This window comes from Delphinus delphis, chromosome 3 (assembly GCF_949987515.2).
Source record: "Delphinus delphis chromosome 3, mDelDel1.2, whole genome shotgun sequence".
Lineage (NCBI taxonomy): Eukaryota > Metazoa > Chordata > Mammalia > Artiodactyla > Delphinidae > Delphinus > Delphinus delphis.
In genome coordinates, this window is record NC_082685.1 from 13,368,638 (window position 1) to 13,389,735 (window position 21,098).

General features: G+C 58.7%; 2 protein-coding genes across 3 annotated transcripts; both read right to left on the reverse strand.

Annotated features, from left to right (window-relative positions):
- Positions 1-1,135: 1,135 nt before the first annotated feature.
- IFI30 (IFI30 lysosomal thiol reductase) lies at positions 1,136-4,594 on the reverse strand. The gene is made up of 7 exons (XM_060006671.1): positions 4,417-4,594; positions 3,216-3,398; positions 3,055-3,129; positions 2,710-2,802; positions 1,740-1,892; positions 1,506-1,559; positions 1,136-1,421 (listed from the first exon to the last, which is right to left on the reverse strand). The coding sequence occupies exons 1-7, from the start codon at positions 4,531-4,533 to the stop codon at positions 1,359-1,361; spliced, it is 738 nt and encodes a 245-aa protein (XP_059862654.1). The 5' UTR covers positions 4,534-4,594; the 3' UTR covers positions 1,136-1,358.
- A 3,097-nt stretch (positions 4,595-7,691) lies between these two features.
- Positions 7,692-20,018, reverse strand: PIK3R2 (phosphoinositide-3-kinase regulatory subunit 2). Of its 2 annotated transcripts, none has more exons than XM_060008061.1 (16): positions 19,891-20,018; positions 17,837-18,090; positions 14,593-14,685; positions 14,204-14,245; positions 13,962-14,093; positions 13,661-13,871; positions 13,074-13,159; positions 12,815-12,923; positions 12,627-12,725; positions 12,297-12,477; positions 12,067-12,192; positions 10,879-11,021; positions 10,471-10,647; positions 9,571-9,642; positions 9,227-9,397; positions 7,692-8,904 (listed from the first exon to the last, which is right to left on the reverse strand). In XM_060008061.1, exons 5-16 carry the CDS (start codon positions 14,074-14,076, stop codon positions 8,697-8,699), a joined length of 1,698 nt encoding a protein of 565 aa, XP_059864044.1. In that variant the 5' UTR covers positions 14,077-14,093; positions 14,204-14,245; positions 14,593-14,685; positions 17,837-18,090; positions 19,891-20,018; the 3' UTR covers positions 7,692-8,696. The 2 variants fall into 2 exon arrangements, with proteins under 2 accessions (XP_059864044.1, XP_059864043.1); XM_060008060.1 differs by having other exon boundaries at positions 17,343-18,090.
- Positions 20,019-21,098: the final 1,080 nt, after the last annotated feature.

Below are 21,098 nucleotides of genomic sequence, written 5' to 3' on the forward strand. Positions count from 1 at the left end.
GACTTTTGGGAGCCAGTGCTTACAAAACTCTCACGGGAAAACTGGCTTGTCCCTGGCTTGAGGGTCAGCCCTACAGGTCCAGCCTGGCCAACCAAGATCCTTGCCATACTTTGGGGACATCAAAGAAGAGAGAAATTCACCAAAAGGCACAGATGAAACTGCAGGTGAAACTCGAGTTGTTATCTCCAGTTAACAAATGATAGAGGCTTTTAGAAGTCCACCCTGAGATTCCTTACAGAAACTTCCAGTAAAGCAAACTGAACACCTGCTGCACCTGTGTAAAATAATCAGGGCAAATCCCATGAAACCTGTCAAGGAAGGACTTTCTTTGAGATTTTATTTTTTTATTTATTTTAATTTTTTGGCTGAGTTGGATCTTCGTTGCTGCGCGTGGGGTTTCTCTAGTTGTGGAGAGCGGGGGCTACTCTTCGCTGCGGTACGCCGTCTTCTCATTGTGGTGGCTTCTCTTGTTGACGATCACGGGCTCTAGGGCATGTGGGCTTCAGTAGTTGTGGCTCGCGGGCTCTAGAGCACAGGCTCAGTAGTTGTGGTGCATGGGCTTAGTTGCTCTGCGGCATGTGCGATCTTCCCGGACCAGGGCTCGAACCCGTGTCCCCTGCATTGGCAGGCAGATTCCCACTGCGCCACCAGGGAAGTCCCTCAGCCTGCCATTCTAACTCCTGATTTTGCTGCTGTCTGGGCCTTTTTACACTGGTTCCCCTTCCCTGAAACGCCATGATTCCCCCCCAGTGAACATATTCTTTCAAACTCCCCAGACAAGGTCCCTGCCCCATCCTCTGGCCTTGCCTGGCTCCAGTTACCATTCTCTGGCTTAACCCATAACACCCAATGTGAGGCAACAAAAAAGGGGAGCTAGGGATGTTTGTTGAATTAATAAATACATTTTCTGCCCAATGAACTCCTAGTCACCCTTCAAAACACCAGTCCCAATGTCCCTCCTCCCTATGCAGAACGTTCACTCCTCCTCTGGGTTCTCTAGTGCTGGTGCCTCCCCCTCTAACCCATCCCTGCCCCCATGGGACTAGGAATGTCTGTCTGGCTCTGTGACAGGGGGCTTCTCAGGGATTCCAGCACTGTGCAGATCCAGGAAAAGGAGATTTGCTGACTTATCAAATGAACCACAACATCCAGAAGTGTTTATTGAACTAGTTTCAGTGTAGCACCGTTCTCAGTGGGGCGAGATTCTTGATCTCAGGGCAGAATTTTGAGTCTCGGCTTCGTGGAATGTGTAGAAGTTATCTGGATGATAAGTAGTGGCTGCTGAGTCAGGGATCAAAAAATGAGGGCAGGTGGGATCTTGTTCTTCCTGCATCAGTTCCCTCCCAGGGCACCGGCCATCACTTGAAGCAGACTTCCTTGTGGGAGCTGGCTATGAGTTGGCAGACATCCGGCTTCTTGCCCTGGAGGAGATGGCCACGAGTTGGGGTCCTGAAAGGAGACCCTGCCCCCACCAGCTGAGTCCCTCTGCTCCCTGTCTAGCTTACCTGGTACAACTGGCAGACGAGGTGTAAGAGCTGGTCCTTCTCTTTCATGGGTTTCTGCACAAGCAAGACAGGAGGTCATAAGTCCCACCTGCCCCAACCGACCCGTGCTCGGCCCAGAAGGGGCTGCAAATGGCCCCAAGTCTGGCCCCTGCCTCCTGCCTCCCAGCCCAGGGGTCACATCCATCAACCCAGTCCCTGCCTGGGGGATGACCTGAGAGCTGCAAGAGTTCTTACCCCATTGACGACGACCCAGGGCACATACTCGTGGGGTGGCTGCAGAGCGTCCGTGAGCTGGGCATTGATGTGCAAGAGCTGCATGCCACGGTCCCCTGTGGCACACTCCATGATGGAGTCAGGGGACACCTCCGGAGCATAGATCTGCAGGCACTGAGGGCAGAGGGGGAGCTGGCCGGCTGGGGTATTGTCTCAGCTTCCTCCCTGTTATCTCCCCAACGGTCCTCCCACTAGCACCACCCCCCAACCCAAGCCAAGCTTTTGTTTCCTCACTAGCAACAGGAGACAGTTGGGTTCACAGGGACGCAGCAATACCCATAAACAATGGGTGCTTAATACATGCCTGAGTGGAGGCCCCCAAGGCAGGGGCTCAGGCTGCTCCTGTCTCCCATAAGACCAGACCCGCAGCCCGAGCCCTATAGTGTTTTATTTTCCTGAGAGCATCGTACTTGCTCTTCCCTCTGCCAGGAGCACTTTTCCTTCCCCTTCCCCTGAGTCTCCTGAGTGTCCCCTCATCCTTTGCACTCCATACTATGACTCTGCAGGGCCTGGAGGTGTCTCAGGGTGGCTCAGGTCTCTTGGGTAGCCCAGATGTTTGATAAATGAATAAACAATCAGGGCAGATGAGTCACTCCTTTGGGAGTTCTTTTTCATAACCCCCCAGGGAGTTAAGTGGGCCTGTCCTGTCATCTCCTTACCCCAGAGAAGGGTCACCATCTGTGTCCCTGCACATTCCTGTTTGTCCGAGCCCAGCTCGGAGCCATCTTGTCCAGGAAGCCCTCCCTGATCTACCCACGACCCCAGAAGATCTTCGTTCTCTCGATTCAGAGATCGAGGCTTCGAGAGGGGAGGCTGTTTTCCTGGGGCTGCACGGAGAGTGGTAGTCGTGGCCGGCACTTGAACCTGGGTCTGTCTGGATGCAGGAAGGCCAGGGCCCTCCGACCCAGGCTGAGTGAGGGGCATTGCTCACCGGCTTCAGATTTTTCTCCATGTCATCCATTTCCTCTAGGCAGACAATGGTCAGGAAGGCCGCGCTCTTTTCCAGCTGGTCCAACAGGCAGGCCTGGTGGGCGGGGGCGGGGGGGGACAGGCAAGGATGTGAGGGTGGCCCAGAGCACCCCAAGACCACTCCGGGAATAACCACGAGTGTCCACTAATGAAGCGGAGAATGAAGACGTGATTAAGTGGAGGCGCACAGGCAAGGGACGGAGCTGGTTGCAGTCCATCCCTTGTGAGCCTTGATTCCATTTTCCTTATGGTGGGCAGTCTCCCCAGCCTCGTGCCCCCCCCCCCGGGAACTCTGGGTGCTGCTCACCTCCACCTTGTTAAGCTTGCACTCCTGCTCGCCGTGCTGGCACGTGAACTCCCACCTGCCGCTGATGTTCTGTTCCTGAAAAGCAGTGGGGTGAGTGCTGGCTGCCCCCCCCGACCCCCTTCCCCTGGCCGCGGGCCTCAGTTTCACCTGTACCCACGCACATGAGCGTTTCCGTAGGGCACCAGCGTGACATTGAGGATTTCCCAGACCATCAGCCACGTCGGGTAGAGCTCGCGGATCAGGAAGTACCGGCAGCCGGGGCACAGTGACTCATAGTAGAGGCTCACGTTGATGGGCGGAGGGTCAGACTTCCAGAGGGGCGCCTGCAGGCACAGCTCACCGGCCTGCATGGAAGGGAGGGATGTGATTCAAATGCAGCTCTGCTTGGTTCTCTTGCAGGAAGGGAGCTGCAAACAGTAGGTGCTCTATCTCACACTCCTTCCAGACCTTGCCAGGTGGAATCCTGACTCTGAGGCTTTATGGCATTCCTAAATATTCCTAAATGTCAGTCTGCAGAATGGATGTGACAAAGATTTGCAAACAGTAGGCAGTTAATGAATGCACAAGTCTTGCTTTCTTCCTCCAGGTGACGTGAAACTCCTCACCCAGGGGACGCCATGCAGTAAGAATTCAAGGCATGCACATTTCTGGTCTCTGCCGCAATCCTGCCTTCTCATGAGGCATACCACTAAGGCAGGCTCATTCGTTTCCACTTCATCCCTAGAGCCTTGGCCCTGAGCTGAGCAAGGCCCTACATACCCGCTTGACTCATTTATTCTTCCTCTCAACGGGCCCACTGAACCCCTCCCAAGGCTACTGCAGAGGCGGCGCCTAATAGGTGTTGACTTCCGACTACAGCTGAGGGGTGGCGGGCGGTCGCGTCTGTGAGCGAGTCGTTCAGCGTCCAGGGCATCTGCTTACTCCGCACCAGGAGCACGCGAGCTCTTCCCCGGCCGAAATGCACCCAATAAGGAGCCCCTAATAAATGCGGTGGCCACGCGCAAGCCGCGTAGCTAGTCTGGGCTTCCCCTGGCCTAAAAGAGGAGACTCTGATTCCTGCTCCAGATGTACACAGTAGGTGCTCAATGCACCCTGGGGGGGCGGGGGGAGTTGCGGGGGGATGGGGTGGGGGGACAGCTGAGCGACTCAGACTCCAGTTAGGGAACGGAAAGGGAAAGGAAAGTATGGCCAAAGTGTCAGGATTGAAGCGGGGGTGGGGGGTGGGGCGGCCGGCACCGACCCGGGCAGCGTCCCCTCCGGACCCCGGTCATCCCCGTCGAAGTCTGGGGTGCGGGAGGAGCCGCGCGCACCTCGCCCGGGCGCTGGTCCCCGCCGGCCCGACCGCCGCGTCGCCTTCTCTACCTCGCAGGGGGCCGCCCCCTCGGGGAGTATTTCCAGCGGGGACGCCCGCGCCGCAGCGGCGACCTCCAGCAGCAGCAGCAGGAGAGGCAGGAACGGCAGGAGAGGCGACGAGGCCATCACAGTGGGGGCGAAAGTGCGACGGCGGGAGCAGCGTTCCGGGGAAGAAGCCGCCTTTAACCAGGCGGTGGCCCAGCCCCCAGGCCGGACCCGCCTCCCGGTGCACACGCCTCTCGGGGGCCGGGGCTGACGTCTCCAGGGATCTCTACTTTCTCTCTCTCTCTCTCTGGGTCTTTCTTTCCACCCCGACCCCACCCTCATCCCACCGCCCGCCAGGTTCTGGGCCCCCAATCCCCTGGACAACGGGCTGCCCTTCGATCTTCCCCGACACTTCCCTGTGATCAGCCCCGTCCAGCCCTATGAGGTTGGGGCTTTAGCACCTTGGGCGGAGGATAGGCGGGGGCTTAGAGACAGAGACACGGAGAGACCAAGAGATAGGAGGGTCTCTATGGGTCCACGGATCCCTCTGGGGGCCGCCAGGGTGCTCCAGGCCCCTGGTCCTAGCCCGGGAACCCCGCCTCCCCATCCCATGCTCTGGTGAGGTGATCCATGGCCTGGGAGCGGGCAGCAGCTGAGCAGCCCGGGCCCTTTCCCCTAGCCTGGCCCGGGCCCCCCTCATTCTCAACCTCCACCCCCTCCCCCTCTCAGGCTCCAGAGCCCAGACCCTCCAGATCCACCAGCATGGTCCCGTGGGGCTGACTCAGGCTTGGCCACAGCTGGGCCAGAAAGCAGAAGCCAGAGCAGGGAGGGGCTCACTTCTCTTGGCTCCCTCACCCCTGGCTGGGGACTGGGGAGAGAAAAAAGCTGGTGTTCCTTCTTTCCACCGTCCAAAGGCTTGAGGAGGGGGCCACCCCTGTCCTCAGCCAGCGCCCTTGTCAGAAGAGGCCCGGGTTGGAGCAGTCATTACCTGAAGCCTGTACTCTGTACATGGAGCAGGGGTGGGGGATTGGCCCCGTAGGACCCAAACCCACAGGAATCAGCTCTGGGACGGTGTGGGCATCTCAAGAGATGAAGCCTCAACTCATTCTGTAAAACGGGAGAAGTGAGGTTTGGGGAATAAAGCTACCATAGAGGGCTCGGAGCAGAGAGCGTTGCCCCAGGCTGGGTGTGGAGGTGACAAGGTGAGCCTGGGGAGGTGTTGACAGGACAGTGGTGCCGGCAGGGAGAATAGCCCAGATAAGGGCTTGGCGCCGGTAGTGTTGGGGGAAGTAACCGAGACATTCAGACTTCAAGGCCTTGACACGACACAGATTCGGACCCCACCAGAGAAAATGCTCACCCGTGGGCAGGAAAACAACCCAGTCCTCCGCTCCACAGCCCGTGTCCCGCTTCAGTTCTGGGGAAACCCTGGCCCACGTGGCCACATTCATAGCAGCAGATTTGGGAGCTGGAGTTCCCCTGAAGTCTCCACTGCGGGATGATCCCCCCACCCCATTCTTCTGAACCCTTAACAAAACCCATTTCCTTTGTGAAACCTCTGCAAGACTAAGCAACACAACTTTGGGGAACTAGTGTGTGCTCGGTCCTGTACTGGGCAGGACAGAAGAAATAGCAATAACTATAATTGCTACTATTTTTCCGGTGGTTATGAAACATCAGCCCTATTGGAGGAATTCATAAATGTAACCTCACCCATTTGATCATGGAACCCTCAGAGGTGTCCACTGGGGGCAGGGGTAGAAACTATTGACCCTACTTGGTAAGAGGAAGCAGGATCAGAGAGGGGAGGTGATGTCTCTGAGAAAACACAGTTGATTGAGTGTGGGGACCGGCTAGAGGCTCTGTGGGCTGTTCTCTTGTGCCCCCAGGCTCCACCCGGCTGGACTCATGGGACTGAGAAGGTGAGCTTTACCCTGCGTCCACCCATGCAGTGGGTGAAGACCGCAGTGGGGGCAGAGTCCGGGTTGGAGTTATTTATGGGGTGCCTCCTGACTGACCACTCAGCGGGGACAGTGCTTGGGAAGGACCAGAGCTCTGAGGCCAAGGGAAGCAAGTCCTGTCCCTCTGAGAGCCCAGTGGAGAGATGGGTCAGGGGCAGCCTGGTTCCTTCATCCACCTGGGGCTGCCTCAGGCGTGGTGGATCCTGACAGGTGCTGTATGGGGAGAAGAAAGGTCAGAAGGTTCCCAGCCCTGGGGGTGTGAGAGGGGAGGATAGAGAGACAGGGACCTTTGGGAGGAGGAAGATGGTGAACATGAATCTGCATCAAAGACAGCATAAGGGGGCTTCCCTGGTGGCGCCGTGGTTGAGAGTCCGCCTGCCGATGCAGGGGACACGGGTTCGTGCCCCGGTCCGGGAGGATCCCACATGCTGCGGAGCGGCTGGGCCCGTGAGCCGTGGCCGCTGAGCCTGCGCGTCTGGAGCCTGTGCTCCGCGACGGGAGAGGCCACAACAGTGAGAGGCCTGCGTACTGCAAAAAGTAAATAAGTAAATAAATAAAGAAAGACAGCAGGAGTACCCAGCTCAGCGTCCCCTGGGACATGGCAGCCGGCATCAGGGACAGGTGTGGAGAGGGGGTCAGTGGAAGGTCAGCAGGGAGGGGCTGGCACTGCGGACTCCTCTGGGTGTCACGGGAGGGGTTGTGACTATTAAGCCTGCCTGGCAATGAAGCTACACATCAGAGGGGAGGTGACTTTCTGGAGGGTAGGGCTGGTGGCTGATTGCCGGAACTCCAACTCAAACTTGGGGGCCAGGGAGGAGCTGGGCCAGGGTCTGCCTGGGGTCCCCCCAGCAGGCCAGGGTGTGGGGCAGAGCTTGGGGTCTGAGCCTCTCTGCTGTGTGACCTTGGCAGGTCTCTCAACTTCTCTGGACATGAGCATCTAAACTGGGGTTGGGGGACTTCCCTGGTGGCATAGTGGTTAAGAATCCGCCTGCCAGTGCAGGGGACACGGGTTTGAGCCCTTGTCCGGTAAGATCCCACATGCCGCGGAGCAACTAAGCCCGTGCGCCACGACTGAGCCTGTGCTCTGGAGCCCGCAAGTCACAACTACTGAGCCCACGTGCCACAACTACTGAAGCCCGCGCACCACAACGAAGAGCAGCCCCTGCTCGCCACAACTAGAGAAAGCCCGCACGCAGCAACGAAGACCCAACGCAGGCAAAAAATAAATTAAATAAAAAATAATAAAATAAACTGGGGTTGTGGGGGTGGAGGTGGGGAGGAGGCAGGGGTTGGCAGCCCGGAGCTAAAGAAGCCTGTCACCAAAGACAGAAGCATTCATCAAGTTCAATGTTTTATATCCACATCAGTATCAACGTACCATACAAAACCGGCCTGCCAGCCTGGCCAGGCAGGCAGGAGGTGGGATGGGGTGGGGGTCCGTGGGCGGCATAGAAAACCAGGGCTCTCGTCCCAAAGAGGAGAGAAAAGAGGGCTTTACGTACAGTCAAGGAAAAACAAAATCAGAGCCCGACATGATTGAGAAGCCTTGAGTCTGCGTCGCGTAGAGGTGCTGTGGGCAGCGCTGCGTGTCGGCTGCCCCAGAGGTGCTGGTGGCCTCAGTTCCTGGGAGGCCTGGGGTCAGCTCATGAGTTTATTTTTACTTATTTTCTTTTTTGGGATTACTTCTTGGCAGCAGCCCCATTGTGGTGTTAACTGGGTTTCACTTCAGGATTTGAAGGGGAAGTTGGGGTCTGTGGGGCAGGTCCCGCCTGGCCCCAGACGTCATGGATGAGGTTCTTGGAAGTGGCCAAGCAAAGTTCCTTCCTGCCCTGATCCCAGGTCTATGGCTTAAAAATCGGGGTACCCAGGTCGGGGCCGCACAGCCCGGAGGCCTCTGTAAACATGGCAGGTGCAGCCAAGGTGGGGCTTTGGGGACCCCAGGGGCCTGTCAGGGGCAGGGCACAGGGGTGTGGGTGGCCAGAGCTGCAGGGAGGGCAGTGCCGGTGGGGGAAGGGGGATGGAGTGGGGGAGGCGGGACCCCCCACATAGAAGGAAAGAGACCAAGAGGAAAAGAGAGGACAGACAGATGGAGCTAGAAAGAGACAAAGTGTGACAGCGGGAGAGATGCACAGAGACTCAGAGAGATGGAGAGACAGGCAGACATGGAGGAGAACCTGAGAGAGAGAGAATTGCAGAGAGCTAAAGAGAAAAACAGATAGACCTGAAGACATTCACAAAGACGAGAGAGATGGAGAAAACCCAGGAAAGAAGAGACAGGTTCAAAAAGATGGAGACCGCGGATGTAGCTGCCACCCCAGCTGGGCCAGTTCTCCTGCTCAGAGCTCAGCGGGTGGCAGGTGGGGGCCCGGGGCCCGGGGCGCGCACAGGATGGGCAAGTGTGACGGTGAGCGCGTCGTTGTGCTGCACCAGCGAGGCGTGCTGGTAGTGCAGCACCAGCTCCTTCAGCGACCCATACAAGTTGTAGGGTTCTGCGAAGCCAAAGCCCGTGGCTGTGCGGTAGATGACGCAGTGTTTGGTGTCGCCGTCTACCCTGTGGGTGCAGGCGAAGGGGTGGGTCAGATGGTCCCCCACTAGGCTCTCCCAGCCCCGCCCCCCTATTCCTGTCAGGTGACCCTGCCTGGGACGTATATTTCCCCCTTTCCTGGATGCTGGATGCCGACCCGGTCCAGACCCCGCCATCTCCTGCTTTGGTACCGTCCCAGCTTCCTCCCCCGTCCCCAAGAATCCAGGGCTTCTTCCTGTCTTCCCGAGGCCTAACATACAGGTGGCACTCAATGAGAGCTCTCGGAAGGAATGGGCGGATCCCTCCTCCCCACCTTCAGTCCACTCGCGTTCCCTTGCCAGGCACTCACACCACAGAACAGGCATAGCAGCCCCGCTGGCTGCTTTCACGGATGAGGAAGGTGCCATCTCGCTTGCCACTCAGCATTTCCTCAGCTTGGGTGCGGTTGATCTTGCCTACATACCATGTGCGTTCCTCGTGGTGGGGGAGATCATCTTCATCCTCCATCAGTGAGTACTGGCTGTGGGGGAGGCAGGGAGGAGCCCTGGTCGCTTACTCGTTAGCCTCCAAGGTCCCCCTGCCACCTGGACAACTGTCCCTCCCTGGTGAACTCCTATTCATTCTGCAAAGCCCACCAAAAATGGCCCCTCCCCTGGGACGACCCCTCCCCCCCACCACAAATTGGTCACTCACTCCTCAGTCTCGTTCTTGATCCCCAACCATTCATTGATTTTCTTCTGCCGGGCACCTTTCTGAGTGAGCCACCTGGGGGGAAGAGGAAAGGTGGGCTCCTGCCGCTCTGCTGGTAGGGGAACAGCAGCTGCAACACAGGCAGGGCGAGCCACCATGGGCCAGGCCAGCCTGGTTGGAGGCAAGGGCTGACAAGCGCAGGTTCTGGGTGTGATACCCCTGGTTGCCACAAGGGGTCAGCCTTGGCCTGGCCAAGAACCACTTGAACCCAGGTGGACTCCCCAAGCTCTGCCAGGGAACCCCCCTATTTATTATGTTTCTGTTAACACTTTTTGAGACTCTGGATTGTACCATCATGGCAAGGTCTTATCACCATCAGAGGCTCAGTCCTGGGGACTACACGGTGGTGCACCTTTGCACAGGGCAGATTTACAAAGGACTTTGAAAGGACCAAGTGAGCTAATATGTGCAAGGTGCTTGGCACACAACAGGTGCACATGAGCGTCCAAGACCCAGGCGGAAGAAGGAAGCCCCTGATGAAGTCCTCAGTGGGTCAGTGGGTAGAGGAGGGATCTTGGGCTCAGGCTGGGCGCCGTGTGCTGGGTGGCACAGTTGGCATTCATGGAGTGGACCCTGTCGGAGGCTCCCAATGACCTGGCCTCGTGAGAGCAGTGTTCCCATTCCACAACTGAGGCTGAGGCCGCCGCACAGGGAGCCCTTCTGAGGGGGCTGGGAGGGGCCTGATCGAGAGGGAAGGGGCTGGCGGACAGACGAGGGGGCTAGGGGACCAGGTAGGGCTAGTTGGTGGAGAAAGCAAGAGTGAGACGCATGCAGAGGTCACCTCGCCAGGTGCCCTTGCACTAACGGGGGGATCCACGGGTGAGCGCAGAGCCAGGTACTCACACGAGGTACTGGTCTCTGATCTTGCGCAGCTGCATGAGGTCTGGCTTGAGGCTGTTCATGCGCTTGTCAATCTCTCGGTTGTCGGAGGCCTGTGCCCGCAGCTCCTGTTCCAGCTTTGTGCGGCTCTCGTGGATCTCAGCAATACGAGACTTAAGTCGCTCTGAGTTCAGCAGGATCCTGTGGGAGGAGTGGCTCAGAGGCCTCAGATGGCTCCCAGTATCTAAGCCTTTGGACATGCTGTTTCCCTGATTGCTCTTTCTGGCAAACTCCTATTCATCCTTCAAAGCCCATTTCAACTGACCCTCTCTTCCCCTGAAACCCAGGCTGCCCTCTCTGTTTCCGTTCTTTCCCCACTTGCGCTGTGTCAGATCAAGGTGCAGTAGGGCAGGGCAGAGGAACCAGACTCACCTCTGCATCTCTTTCTCATTGCCCTCACGCCGGAAGCGCTCCAGATATTCCTTGCTGCACTTCTCCTGTGTCTGGCCCTGCTCTTCAAAGATCTTGATAGTCTCATTGAAGGCCTCAATGGCTGTGCGCTTCATCTGCAGTTCCTGGAGGAGGGGGTAAATCTGAGCACCTCCTGGGACTCCATCCAAGTCCCTCGTGAGGGATAAAGGCAGATCCCAACCTGATATGGAGACTTTGCTCAAGCTGTTCCCTCCACCACGTGCATCGTTCCTCTAGCCCCTCCTTCGCCAAACGAACTCCTATTCAGCCTTCAAACCCCACACTCCCCAAACCCCCTCTTCCTTTAGATCCTCCTTTAGGCACCTTAAAAAATACCTGGGTCTGTGAGCACGGCTGAGAATTAATGATAAATCTAGTTGCTACAATTCATGGGGCTCCTTCTCAGAGTAGATGCTGCACCAAGCACCTTCCATGCATCATCTCATAAAACCTCCCAAGAGCCTCCTACAAAGTCAGAACTATTAATGGGGAAACTGAGGCTCAGGGGGCCTAAGCCATTTCCACGGTCATGATGTTCCTAATTGATCCCAGACAGGTATCTTGTCCACTTAGAACCTCAGGTGACCCATCACTAGAAAGGGGACAAGACAGAAATTGCTCAGGGACTACAGGGGAGACAGAGAAATTCCCTGCTCGAGATGGGATGTTCTATCTGAATAAGTTGCATCTCAACTTACAAAAGAAATTTATTAACACAGTCCTTGAGTAATAAAACCTCCCCCCACTTCCTTGTTTTTAAAAGACACTGCTCTTTTCCATGAGCTCCCGACCCTTTGTCTTAGGCAACTCTTTGTCAGGTGGTTATTATCATTTTGAATAACATCCAGGTTGAATGGGATGGAGAAGTAATTAAGACTCACGGTTCCAGTTTCCAGATGGGGAGACTGAGGCCCAGAGGCTCAACCAAGACATCTCCCACAGCTCAGCCGCTCCTGGGAGGCTGGTTGGTGCCTCTTCATCCGTTTTGTTTTTTTGTTCTTTTTAGAACCACATACATTGATTTCTATGTTTTTAGGGTGGTCCCTGGTTGTAAGAGCCTGCTGTGACCTAGAAGTGGACGTCTGTCCCTGTGGCCTTGGCACTGCCCCTCCGTGCCTGGGTCTCCCGGGGTGCGCTGGCCCGTGGTACCTGGGAGGTGCGTGTGTACTCCTCGTAGAGCTGGTCATACTCGCGGCTCTTGTCCTGGTACTGCTGGTGGTAGACCTTGAGCTGGGCGCCCACTGCTTCCACACTGTCCTCCTTGACGATCTGGTCCTGGGGATACCCGGTGCCATCAGGGAAGCTACCTGGGAAACAGGCCCAGGGCCGGCCAGGCACCCCCACCCCCACTGCCCCCAGCTCCCGCCCCAGCCCTGCACCTGCTGGTACTTGGACACCGGGTAGAGGAGCCGCGTGTCCAGCTTGGCGTTGTACTGAGCCAGCGACTCGTGGCGGTAGTGGGTGATGAGGTCCACGACAGAGCAGAAGGTGAGTGGCTCCGAAAAGCCGTAGTGCCCGTCTCGGTGGAAGACCTTGATCAGTTTGTTGTTCCCACCTTTCCTAGGGGCGGGTGAGAGGGGGTGTCAGCAACCAGCAGCATCCGCCAGACCCAGCAACGTCCCACTGGCTGTGCGACCCCCAGTCCTCTGACCTGGGTGTTCTCCCTCCCACCGCTCACCCCTGGTCTCCCTGAAGGGACAGGCCCCCACCTGAGGGTCAGCGTGTACTCCCCCTGGATCTTGCTAGATGCATCTCGGACCAGAAAGGTGCCATCAGGTGTGTCCCGCAGTTTCTCATTTACCTCCTCCCTGTGGAGACAGCCAGGACTGGGGCTGCCCACTGGGAGACCCGACCCCTCAGGCTTTGCCCACCACGTGGCTCCACCCCACAACCCTACCTGGAGATGTCACCCCAGTACCACTCAGCATCCTGCAGGGAGGGCGGGTTGCCCCCATTGGCCAGGCCTGTGGGGGCTGGCTTTGCCTTGGGGGGTTTTGGCGGCAGTGCTGGGGGACAGGAAAACAAACGCACACTGAACACCAGTTGTATACCGTGGCCAGCTCCCACTGCGACCAAGCCTGCCGATGCTGGCAGGGCTCCGAGTCAGCATCCTTGGTCCCCAATGATAGGAGCTAATAAAAGGGGGTGGAGGTCACCTGGGGGCGCAATCTCCTGTTCCTCCAGATGTTCCTGAAGCAACTTCTCCACCAGAAGCGTAGGGAAGTCGGGGGTGGCCTCAGTCCTAGGGGGAAGGGACGTGTCGTGAGCGCTGGGTAGGGCCTGGTGTGCACAGGGCCCTGCATGTGCATGTGCGTCTGGCGGGGGGGTCTACGTGAAAGCATGCGAGGGGAAGAAGAGTAGGTGACGCAAGCTGGTGTGCGAGACCCACTACTGTTTATGTATATGCAGTTACCTCCCAGTAAGTATTCATACAACAAACAACAGGAGTCAGCATGTGAAGGAAGGTACAGACACCACCCAAGTGCCGGCCCTCCGGTCTAGGCCTCATCGCCTTGTCCCAAGCCCTGCTAGAGTCTTCCTGGACCTCAAGTCCCACCCCTTGTTATCTTTCCTAGCTCGCCCATCATGACAGCTCTGGCCTCTTCCCCCGCTGGGCCCCGTCCACACTCCTTTCTCATCGTCTAGACCCCCACCCTGGCTACGTCTCCAGCCCTTCCTCCATCTAAAGCCCCACCCCTTTTTGCTCCGGCTCAGCCCCGCCTCCCCAGCCCCGGCCTCTCACCCGTCGGGAGCGCCCCCTGGCGGCGGCGAAGGCGACGGCGCCCGCAGCAGCAGCGGCCCGAAGGCGGTGCTCAGGGCACGCACAGCTGGGCCCAGGGCTGGGGCGCGCCGGGCCACCCGGCCCAGGTGCTGGAGCAGGAAGCGCAGTGTGAGCGCGCTGTGCAGCGGCAGCGTCGGGGGCTCCAGCGCTGGCCCCACGGGCCCCGCGGCCTCTGCGGACAGACGGCCAGGGGAAGGTGAGCCAGGGCCGGCACCCGCCCGCCCCAGCGCCCTTCCCAGTCCGGGATTCCTGCCAGACTCACCCCGCAGGGCTCGGTGTGCCTCAGCCGCGGCCTCGGGTGTCACAAGGGGTGCGGGCAGCGCCAGCAGGAAGCCCTTCACGCCATCTGTTAGGGCTGCAGCGTCCCACTGCTCCATATCGTTCAGCGACCAGTCTGCGGGTGCAAGGGGGTGCAGGGTCGATCCAAGACGGGTGCAGGGAGGGGACATCATCCGTCCAGGGCAGGTTCCTCTCCCACTCTTGCCCACTGAAGCTTTCCCTCACCTGTGCGCGCGGCGGGTGCCTCAGGCCTGTAGCTGTCTAGCCCTGTGGGGAAGGGGATGGGGTAAGTCAGTGCCACCCCACGTGGCAAGGCCAGCTCTCAAATGCTGCCTCGACCCCCGTGTGGGGTCTGGGGTGGCTACTAACCTCCCAGAGGTAAGAACAGGGGGAGGGGAGGGAAATGGTGGTAGAGGGCACGGCACATGCAATGATGGGGTCTACATTCCCCTGGGAGTTACTCCTTCCCCAACTCAATATGGAGGCCCAGGACATCCAGACTCAAAGACACTTCCCATACAGAGTGAGCCCAGCAGCCCTGTGAGGGAGATGAGCTGCCCATCACCAGAGGCAAGCAAGCAGAATCCAGGGGTTGCAGCCAGGCCGAGGCTCACCTGTCCGCTCAATGGCCTCCACAAGTTTCACCAGGATAGGGGGAGCCACATCAGGTGGGGAGAACTGCTCGGGTAGGTCAGGGAGTGTGAGGCCTGGCAGGAGGGGAAAGAATGTTGGCAGGGTCCCTAGAAGGACCTGGGCCCCTCTCTTTGCCTGCTGCATCTCAGCCCAAGTGCTTGGCATCTGGACCACCACTCTGGGGGCGGGGGGTGGACAGAAGGCCCAGCTGGTGGGGCTGGGAGGGCTGAATTAGTGGGAAACGATTTTCTAGGTTAAAATATCAATTCACCCAACTACAGAGGCCAGATATAGTTGGCTGACTAGTGTCCTCCCAAATGGTATGTCCACTTCCTAATCTCTGGTACCTGTGACTGTGACCTTACTTGGAAATAGGGTCTTTGCGGATATAATTAAGGTAAGGATTTCAAGATGAGATCCCTAAATCCAATGACTAGTGTCTTTATAAGAGGCCATATGAAGAGAGAGCCAGAGATTGGGGTGATGTGGCCACAAGCCAAGGTACACCTGGAACCCCCAGAAGCTGGAAGAAGCAAGGAAAGATCCTCCCCTAAAGCCTCTGGACAGAGCACAGCCCTGCCCACACCTTGATTTTGGACTTCTGGTCTCCGGAACCATGAGAGAATAAACTCCTGTTGTTTGAAGCCACCAGTTTATGGTAGTTCATTACAGCAGCCACAGGACACTCATACGGCAGGTTTCGGGCTCTGCCATTGCTTGCTGTGCAACCTCAGGCACAGGACCCACCCTCTCTGTGCCTCAGATTCCTCAACTGAGAAACTGATCGATGGAATCATCTCTCCTTTCTCAGTGGGAACAACAAAGTGGTTGAAGAGAGTAAAAGGAAAATATCCCAGCTGGATCAGAACACCTCATTCCAAGGACCTTTCTCCATTTTCTAAGTCATTTTGCTTTAAAAAAAAAAAATTCCCCCCTTTTAAAAATGCTGACCTCCTTCCATGTCCCAACCCCACCCCACCCCCAGCCCCATGTTTCTGCCCCACCCAGCCTTTTGTGCTCCGGCGCACTCTGCCTGCACGGCCACCATTGGATGCAGCTTTGGCCCTTGGCGGGGACGCCCTGGCACACAGCAGGAGCAAGCCGGGGCCTGCGGGGCCTCCCTGAATGATGGGCCAGGTGGTGCCTTGAGCTGAAGAAAGGCCCAGCTGTGTCGAAAATGAAAGAAAAAAAAAAAAGTGAGGGAACAAGGGGAGGTGGGTGACATCCCAGCTGGTAAGGGGGCTCTGAAATTCAACTTTGAAATTTGCCTGTGACCAGTTTGCAAAGCATGGAGGGAGGTCCCATCAGAATAGGCATTATCCCCATTTTACGGATGAGGAACTGAGGCTCAGGGAGGGAGCAACCTCCCCGTGGGTGCACAGCCAGACGGGGGCGCAGGTGACATCAGGGTTCGGCACGCAGCTCCCTGTGTGGAGTTGAATGGAGGGAAGGCAGGCAGCTGCAGCCTGCTGCCTGGTGGTCCCAGGATCCCAGAGGGTCAGGGCTTGAACAAAAGGACTAGTACCCCCCATTTCCAGATGAGGAGACTGAGGCCTGGAGAGGGCTGGTCCTAGCCGATGTCACATAGTCCTGGAAGATTTGGAGGGTGGGGCTGGGTGGCCGCCCGGAGTGGGGATGTGTGTGGTGTCTGGACCCAGGCCAGGCACAGGAGGGAGGCGGCTGTTACCAGGGGGAGAGGCAGATTCTGGCTGGGAGCCCGGATGGGGCCGCCTCCTGCTCCTCCAGGCCGAGGCGGGATGCAGGCCCCGGCCCTGGAGACGCCAGATGCTGCGAAGCCCAAGCCAGCAACCGTGCTGCCTCAGCACCCCGCCATTCCACCCCACGCTGTGGGACTCTGGCCTGACCCTCTCTGGGCATCAGTGTCCCTCGGGCACAAGACCAGGCGGGCCATCGGGTGGGGCCACGGTGCCTCCCAGGGGCTTTGGCCTTCACTGGGTGACTGCCCCTGAGCGAATGGTTCGACCCCCTTGCACCTTGGTCTCCACATCTGTACACAGGGCCTCACTGGGCAGCTGTGAGGGTTGGAGCAGACCACGCCGGGTGCTCAGCACTCGTCAGCCTCCTCCCCACAAGCTGAGCCTCGGTTTCCCTGGTTGGAACCCACACACCCTGCCCAGCATACAGCCCAGCACGCAGCAATTGCAGCGTATGTTCGGTGCCCTGATTCTCCACTCCCAGGACACTCTTTGTCTGCAAATCACAAGATGAAGCTAAATTGAGCCCCTGAATCTTACTGGACACTCCCTATTGTCTTCAAAATCAATCCCACGAAGTCCTTGAGGTGAGGACCCTGCCCCTTTTCTCACTCTGCTCCACCTGACGGCTTGTTCCCTGAACCCGTCATGACATTCCCACCTCAGGGCTTTTGTCCTCGCTGTACCTGCTGCCCGGAGCCCTTTACCCCCATCTCTCCTGAGAGGCTCCTTCCTCACAGCATCTGTCATTCCCTAATTACGTTCTCGTCACTTCTTGAACCAGAAGCTCCATGAGGGCAGGGCCAGGCCTTGTGTCCACCACTCGGTGCCCAGTGCCATGAACTGCATCCAGCCCTCGACGGCAGTGTAATCAACATTTGCTGACCAACCAAATGTCCTTATCCCTCCTCTCCTGGAAGAAGCACCATTGCCTCATGGGAGAGAAGAGGAAACTGAGGGTCTGAGGGCACTCCCCCTTTTCCCCAGCCCTGCCAGGGCCCCTACCTGTTGCTCACCTGGCTCAGGGGGCCCATCTCGGGGCCTGGCAGGCAGTGGGCGTGGGCCACGTGGGCGAGGCCCAGGCCGGGTCAGGGTCACAGGCCCTAGGAACTCAACATAGGTGCCAGGGAAGTCGCCGCGCTGCCGTGTACGCTCATTGAGGCCAGGCATCCAGCCCACGCTCTGTGGGCAGCGCTCGCTGCCCTCGGCCACGCCCAGCGCCTGCAGGGCTGCCCTGCTCACCACCAGCACGTCGCCCGGCAGCAGCTCCAGGTCCTCCGGCCGCTCCCGGCAGAACGGGTACAACGCACGGTATTGGAAGCCCTCGGCGCCAGCCATGGCTGGGCAGGGTGGGGTATGGATGGTCAGGTGGCTGCTTGGGGCCCCAGTGGCCCCATCAGCCTGGGGTGGGGGCCAGGAGGGTCCGCTGGGTGGGCTTGGGGACTCAGACCTCTATTTCCACCAAGAAGTTACAGGTGACCACAGGGGATGCTCACGCCTTGCTTCCCACCATTGTTCCACGACCCTGACAAGGGTCACTCGTTGCTCGGTCCACCATTCGTCAACTGGTGGGAGGGGGTCGGCAGCAGCGTGATCGCAGGTCACTCAGCCGCTGCGTCCCCCCTCAATCCGTAGGGCTGGGCTGGGCCGCTCACTCCCTCGCGTGGGGAGCCATCGGCTCCCGAGGCTGGCGGCTCTTCCAGCTGCGCCAGGCGAGGGGGCCGAGGGCACAGGCTGTCACCATGCTCGGCTCGGGACGCCGACCTAAGGGGAGAGGGGCAGGGCAGCATCAGCCGGTTTGGACTCCTGCCACCCCCAACTCAGAGATGGGCCCAAACACCAGGTTAGAATCCCCTGACTCATTGGGTAACAGGGGGCCAGTCCCTGTCCCCTCAGTTTACCCAGCTGTAAAATGGGTACAATAATAGCCCTCCTTTGGGGTTGTTGGGGGCAGAGCTCCAAAGCATCTGCCCCGGTCATATTGCATGCTCAGTAAACAAGCTCTTCATCATCCTGGTTAGAGATGGGGAATCTGAGGCTCAGAGCAGGGAGGTCTTTGTTGGACAACTCAATGGGCCAGGATGCCAGGACTCAAAAACTCAGATCCGTCCAACTTCACAAGGCCCAGGATAGATGAGAGGAGGCAGCAGCCACATGACAGATAGTTATACCCAGAGTGGGTAGGGTGTAATGGGTGATGCTCAGGGTGCTGTGGGAGCCCCGAGGAGAGACTGGGCCAGCTGAGCACAGAAGGAGGCATCAGGGGCAAAAGGCAGTAGGAAAGGAGGTCCAAGCAGAGGCCCTAGCACAGGCAAAGGCCTAGAGGTGAGTCCAAACAAATGGATCTCTGATCTCTGCAAGGGAGGAGGGAATGGGGGGGGCAGTGTCCAGACATTGCTCAGTTTGGTGCCCACAGTAGGTACTCAAAACAGAAGGGGGTTGGTGGGAGGCCAAGAGGACCTTAGCCCCAGGGTAGACATGGAGCCAGTAAAGGGTGAAGGGAAGGAGGGCACTACGACTGCCAAGAGGGAGGCTGCTGGATGCAGGGGCAATGATCACTCCTTAGGAGCCCCCAGCCTCAGGGAGACACAGCCCAGCACAGACACGTTCTCAATCTCAGCCCTGCAGGTTCAGTCCTCCAGAGAGGTTGGGGGGTGGTAGGCGGTGCTTTTCCTAGGGGCGGGTCCTCCAGAGGAGAGGAGGGGGCACTGGCCAGAGGAAATAGTACAGGCAAAGACTTGACAGCAAGAAATGCTTGCCGAGAGTTCAGGGTGGCTTTAAGAAAGCCGCAGACCACGCAGGGCCTCGAGTGCCAGGCAGAGGGTCAGACTTTATCCCTCAACCACGGGAGCAGCAAGAGGTGTCCAAGCAGGGAGCACAAGCTCCACATTCCAGGACGCCCCAACTTACCCACTCCCTGGCCCCTGTACCCCCACTCTACAGGTGGGGAAACTGAGGCCCAGCGAGGGGGACGTCCAGGAAACCGCCTAAATCCGCTTGCCTGCCCGCCTCCGCGCCCAGCTGAGCACACGTTTGCACACGCCGCGGTGTGCGCGCCTGGGAACCAGCGCTCCCCGAATCCAAGAGGCGGGTGGAGAGGCCAGGCCTGGCTGGGGTCTTGGCGGCTGGACTCAGGGCCTGCGCGCTCACGCGTGTGCAGACGCGCACTCGGGCCTGCGTGGACCCCGCAGCCCAGCCCAGGGGCCGGAAGTGGAGTCGACCCTCTACCGTCTTGCACCCCACTATGCCCCACACAATGCCTGGGCGCCCCTCATTACTGCTCGATGCCCCACTCCCGGCAGGGCCTCCCTCAATTCAGGGCCGCAGCTCCAACCCCTTATCTCTCCCTAGGGTCCCCCGTTCCGCCCCCATCGTCTGGGGAAGGCTGCAACGCAGCCAGGTCGAGCCAGAGGCCTCCCGCTCCCTGCGGCCCCCAATTCCCGCGGGGCCCGATGCAACCCTGCTCGCATTCTGGCTTCCACCGTGGCCCCACACTCTGCCTGGGCGCCCCGCATCTGACCGAACCCCCAGACCGGCCTGCCACGCGGACCAACGCGGACTTACCTGGTCGCGGCCGCCACCGCTGCTGCCGCGGCCGCCGTCACGCAGAGCCGAGCCAGACCCGTGGCTCCACCGCGGCCGCCGTCGCCGCAGCCGCGGGATCCCCACCTCCGCCGCCGCCGATGTTCCGAACGGTCGGGCCCGCCCCCGGCGGAAACGGCCGAGCGTATTCGGGCCGGGAGGGTGCAATGAGGCCGAGGCAGAGCCTGGGAACGCTCGAATGTTTCCGGAAAGAGCCGAACGTACTCCCGCGGGACTGGAGGGTAACGGGGTGGGGGTGGGGCGCCCCGAGATAGCCGATCATTTCCGGAAATAGCCGAACATAATCGGGTCAGATGAATAATTCCGAGGCTGGGCTCGGCTAGGCTCGGCTAGGCTCGGCTGGACTCAGAGATGCCCGAGCGATTCCGGAAATGACCGAGCGCGCTCCGCCTGGACCGGCATAACAGAGACTGGGCCCCGAGACTTCGGAAAGTTTCTGGAAAGAACCAAGGGTGCTTGGTCCCAAATGAGGCCCTGGGAATTTAGATCTAGGGGCGACCACCAGCTTCCGGAAACTGCCGAAGCATGGACGGCTCCAGAGGACGAGTGAGGTGGCCCAGAACTCAGGAAATGGAGGCGGCAGGGTTGGGGGGAGGGGCTCAGACAGAAAGCTGCGCTTTTCAGGAAACAAGCTGAGAGCCGAGAAGGAGCCGGAGTTGAAAGCCGGGGTTTCCGTGGTAGCCTAGAGCGTCTGGCAACAGCTGAACTAACTCTCTCGGGTAGGGAGAACTAGCCCAACGCCTGTACAGATGCGGACTGTTTCCGGAGATAGCCGAAGACACTCGGAAACAGGGGGCGTGGCCAAAGGTTTCCGACCTACGGAGCGCTTCGGAAGTAACCGAACGCGCTCGGGCTGGGCTGGGTTCCAGTGGTGGTGAGGGGAATTTAAGGGCACAGCCCAAGCAAAGACCGGTTAAAAAAGGACACAAAGATGGTTTATTTATTTATTAACACAGCTTCAAGGCCCCAGACGGGTGTCTAGATGAAGCTTCTAAGGACAGAGCCCATGATGGGTACTCAATTCAGAGAGGGCAGCAGGAGGGCAGCAGGAGGCCAGGACCAGAGAAGGCATCAGGAAGAATCTCAACAGTGAATTCCCAGCAGGCTTCAAAACCCACTTCAAGGGCTTCTCTGGTGGCGCAGTGGTTGAGAGTCCGCCTGCCGATGCA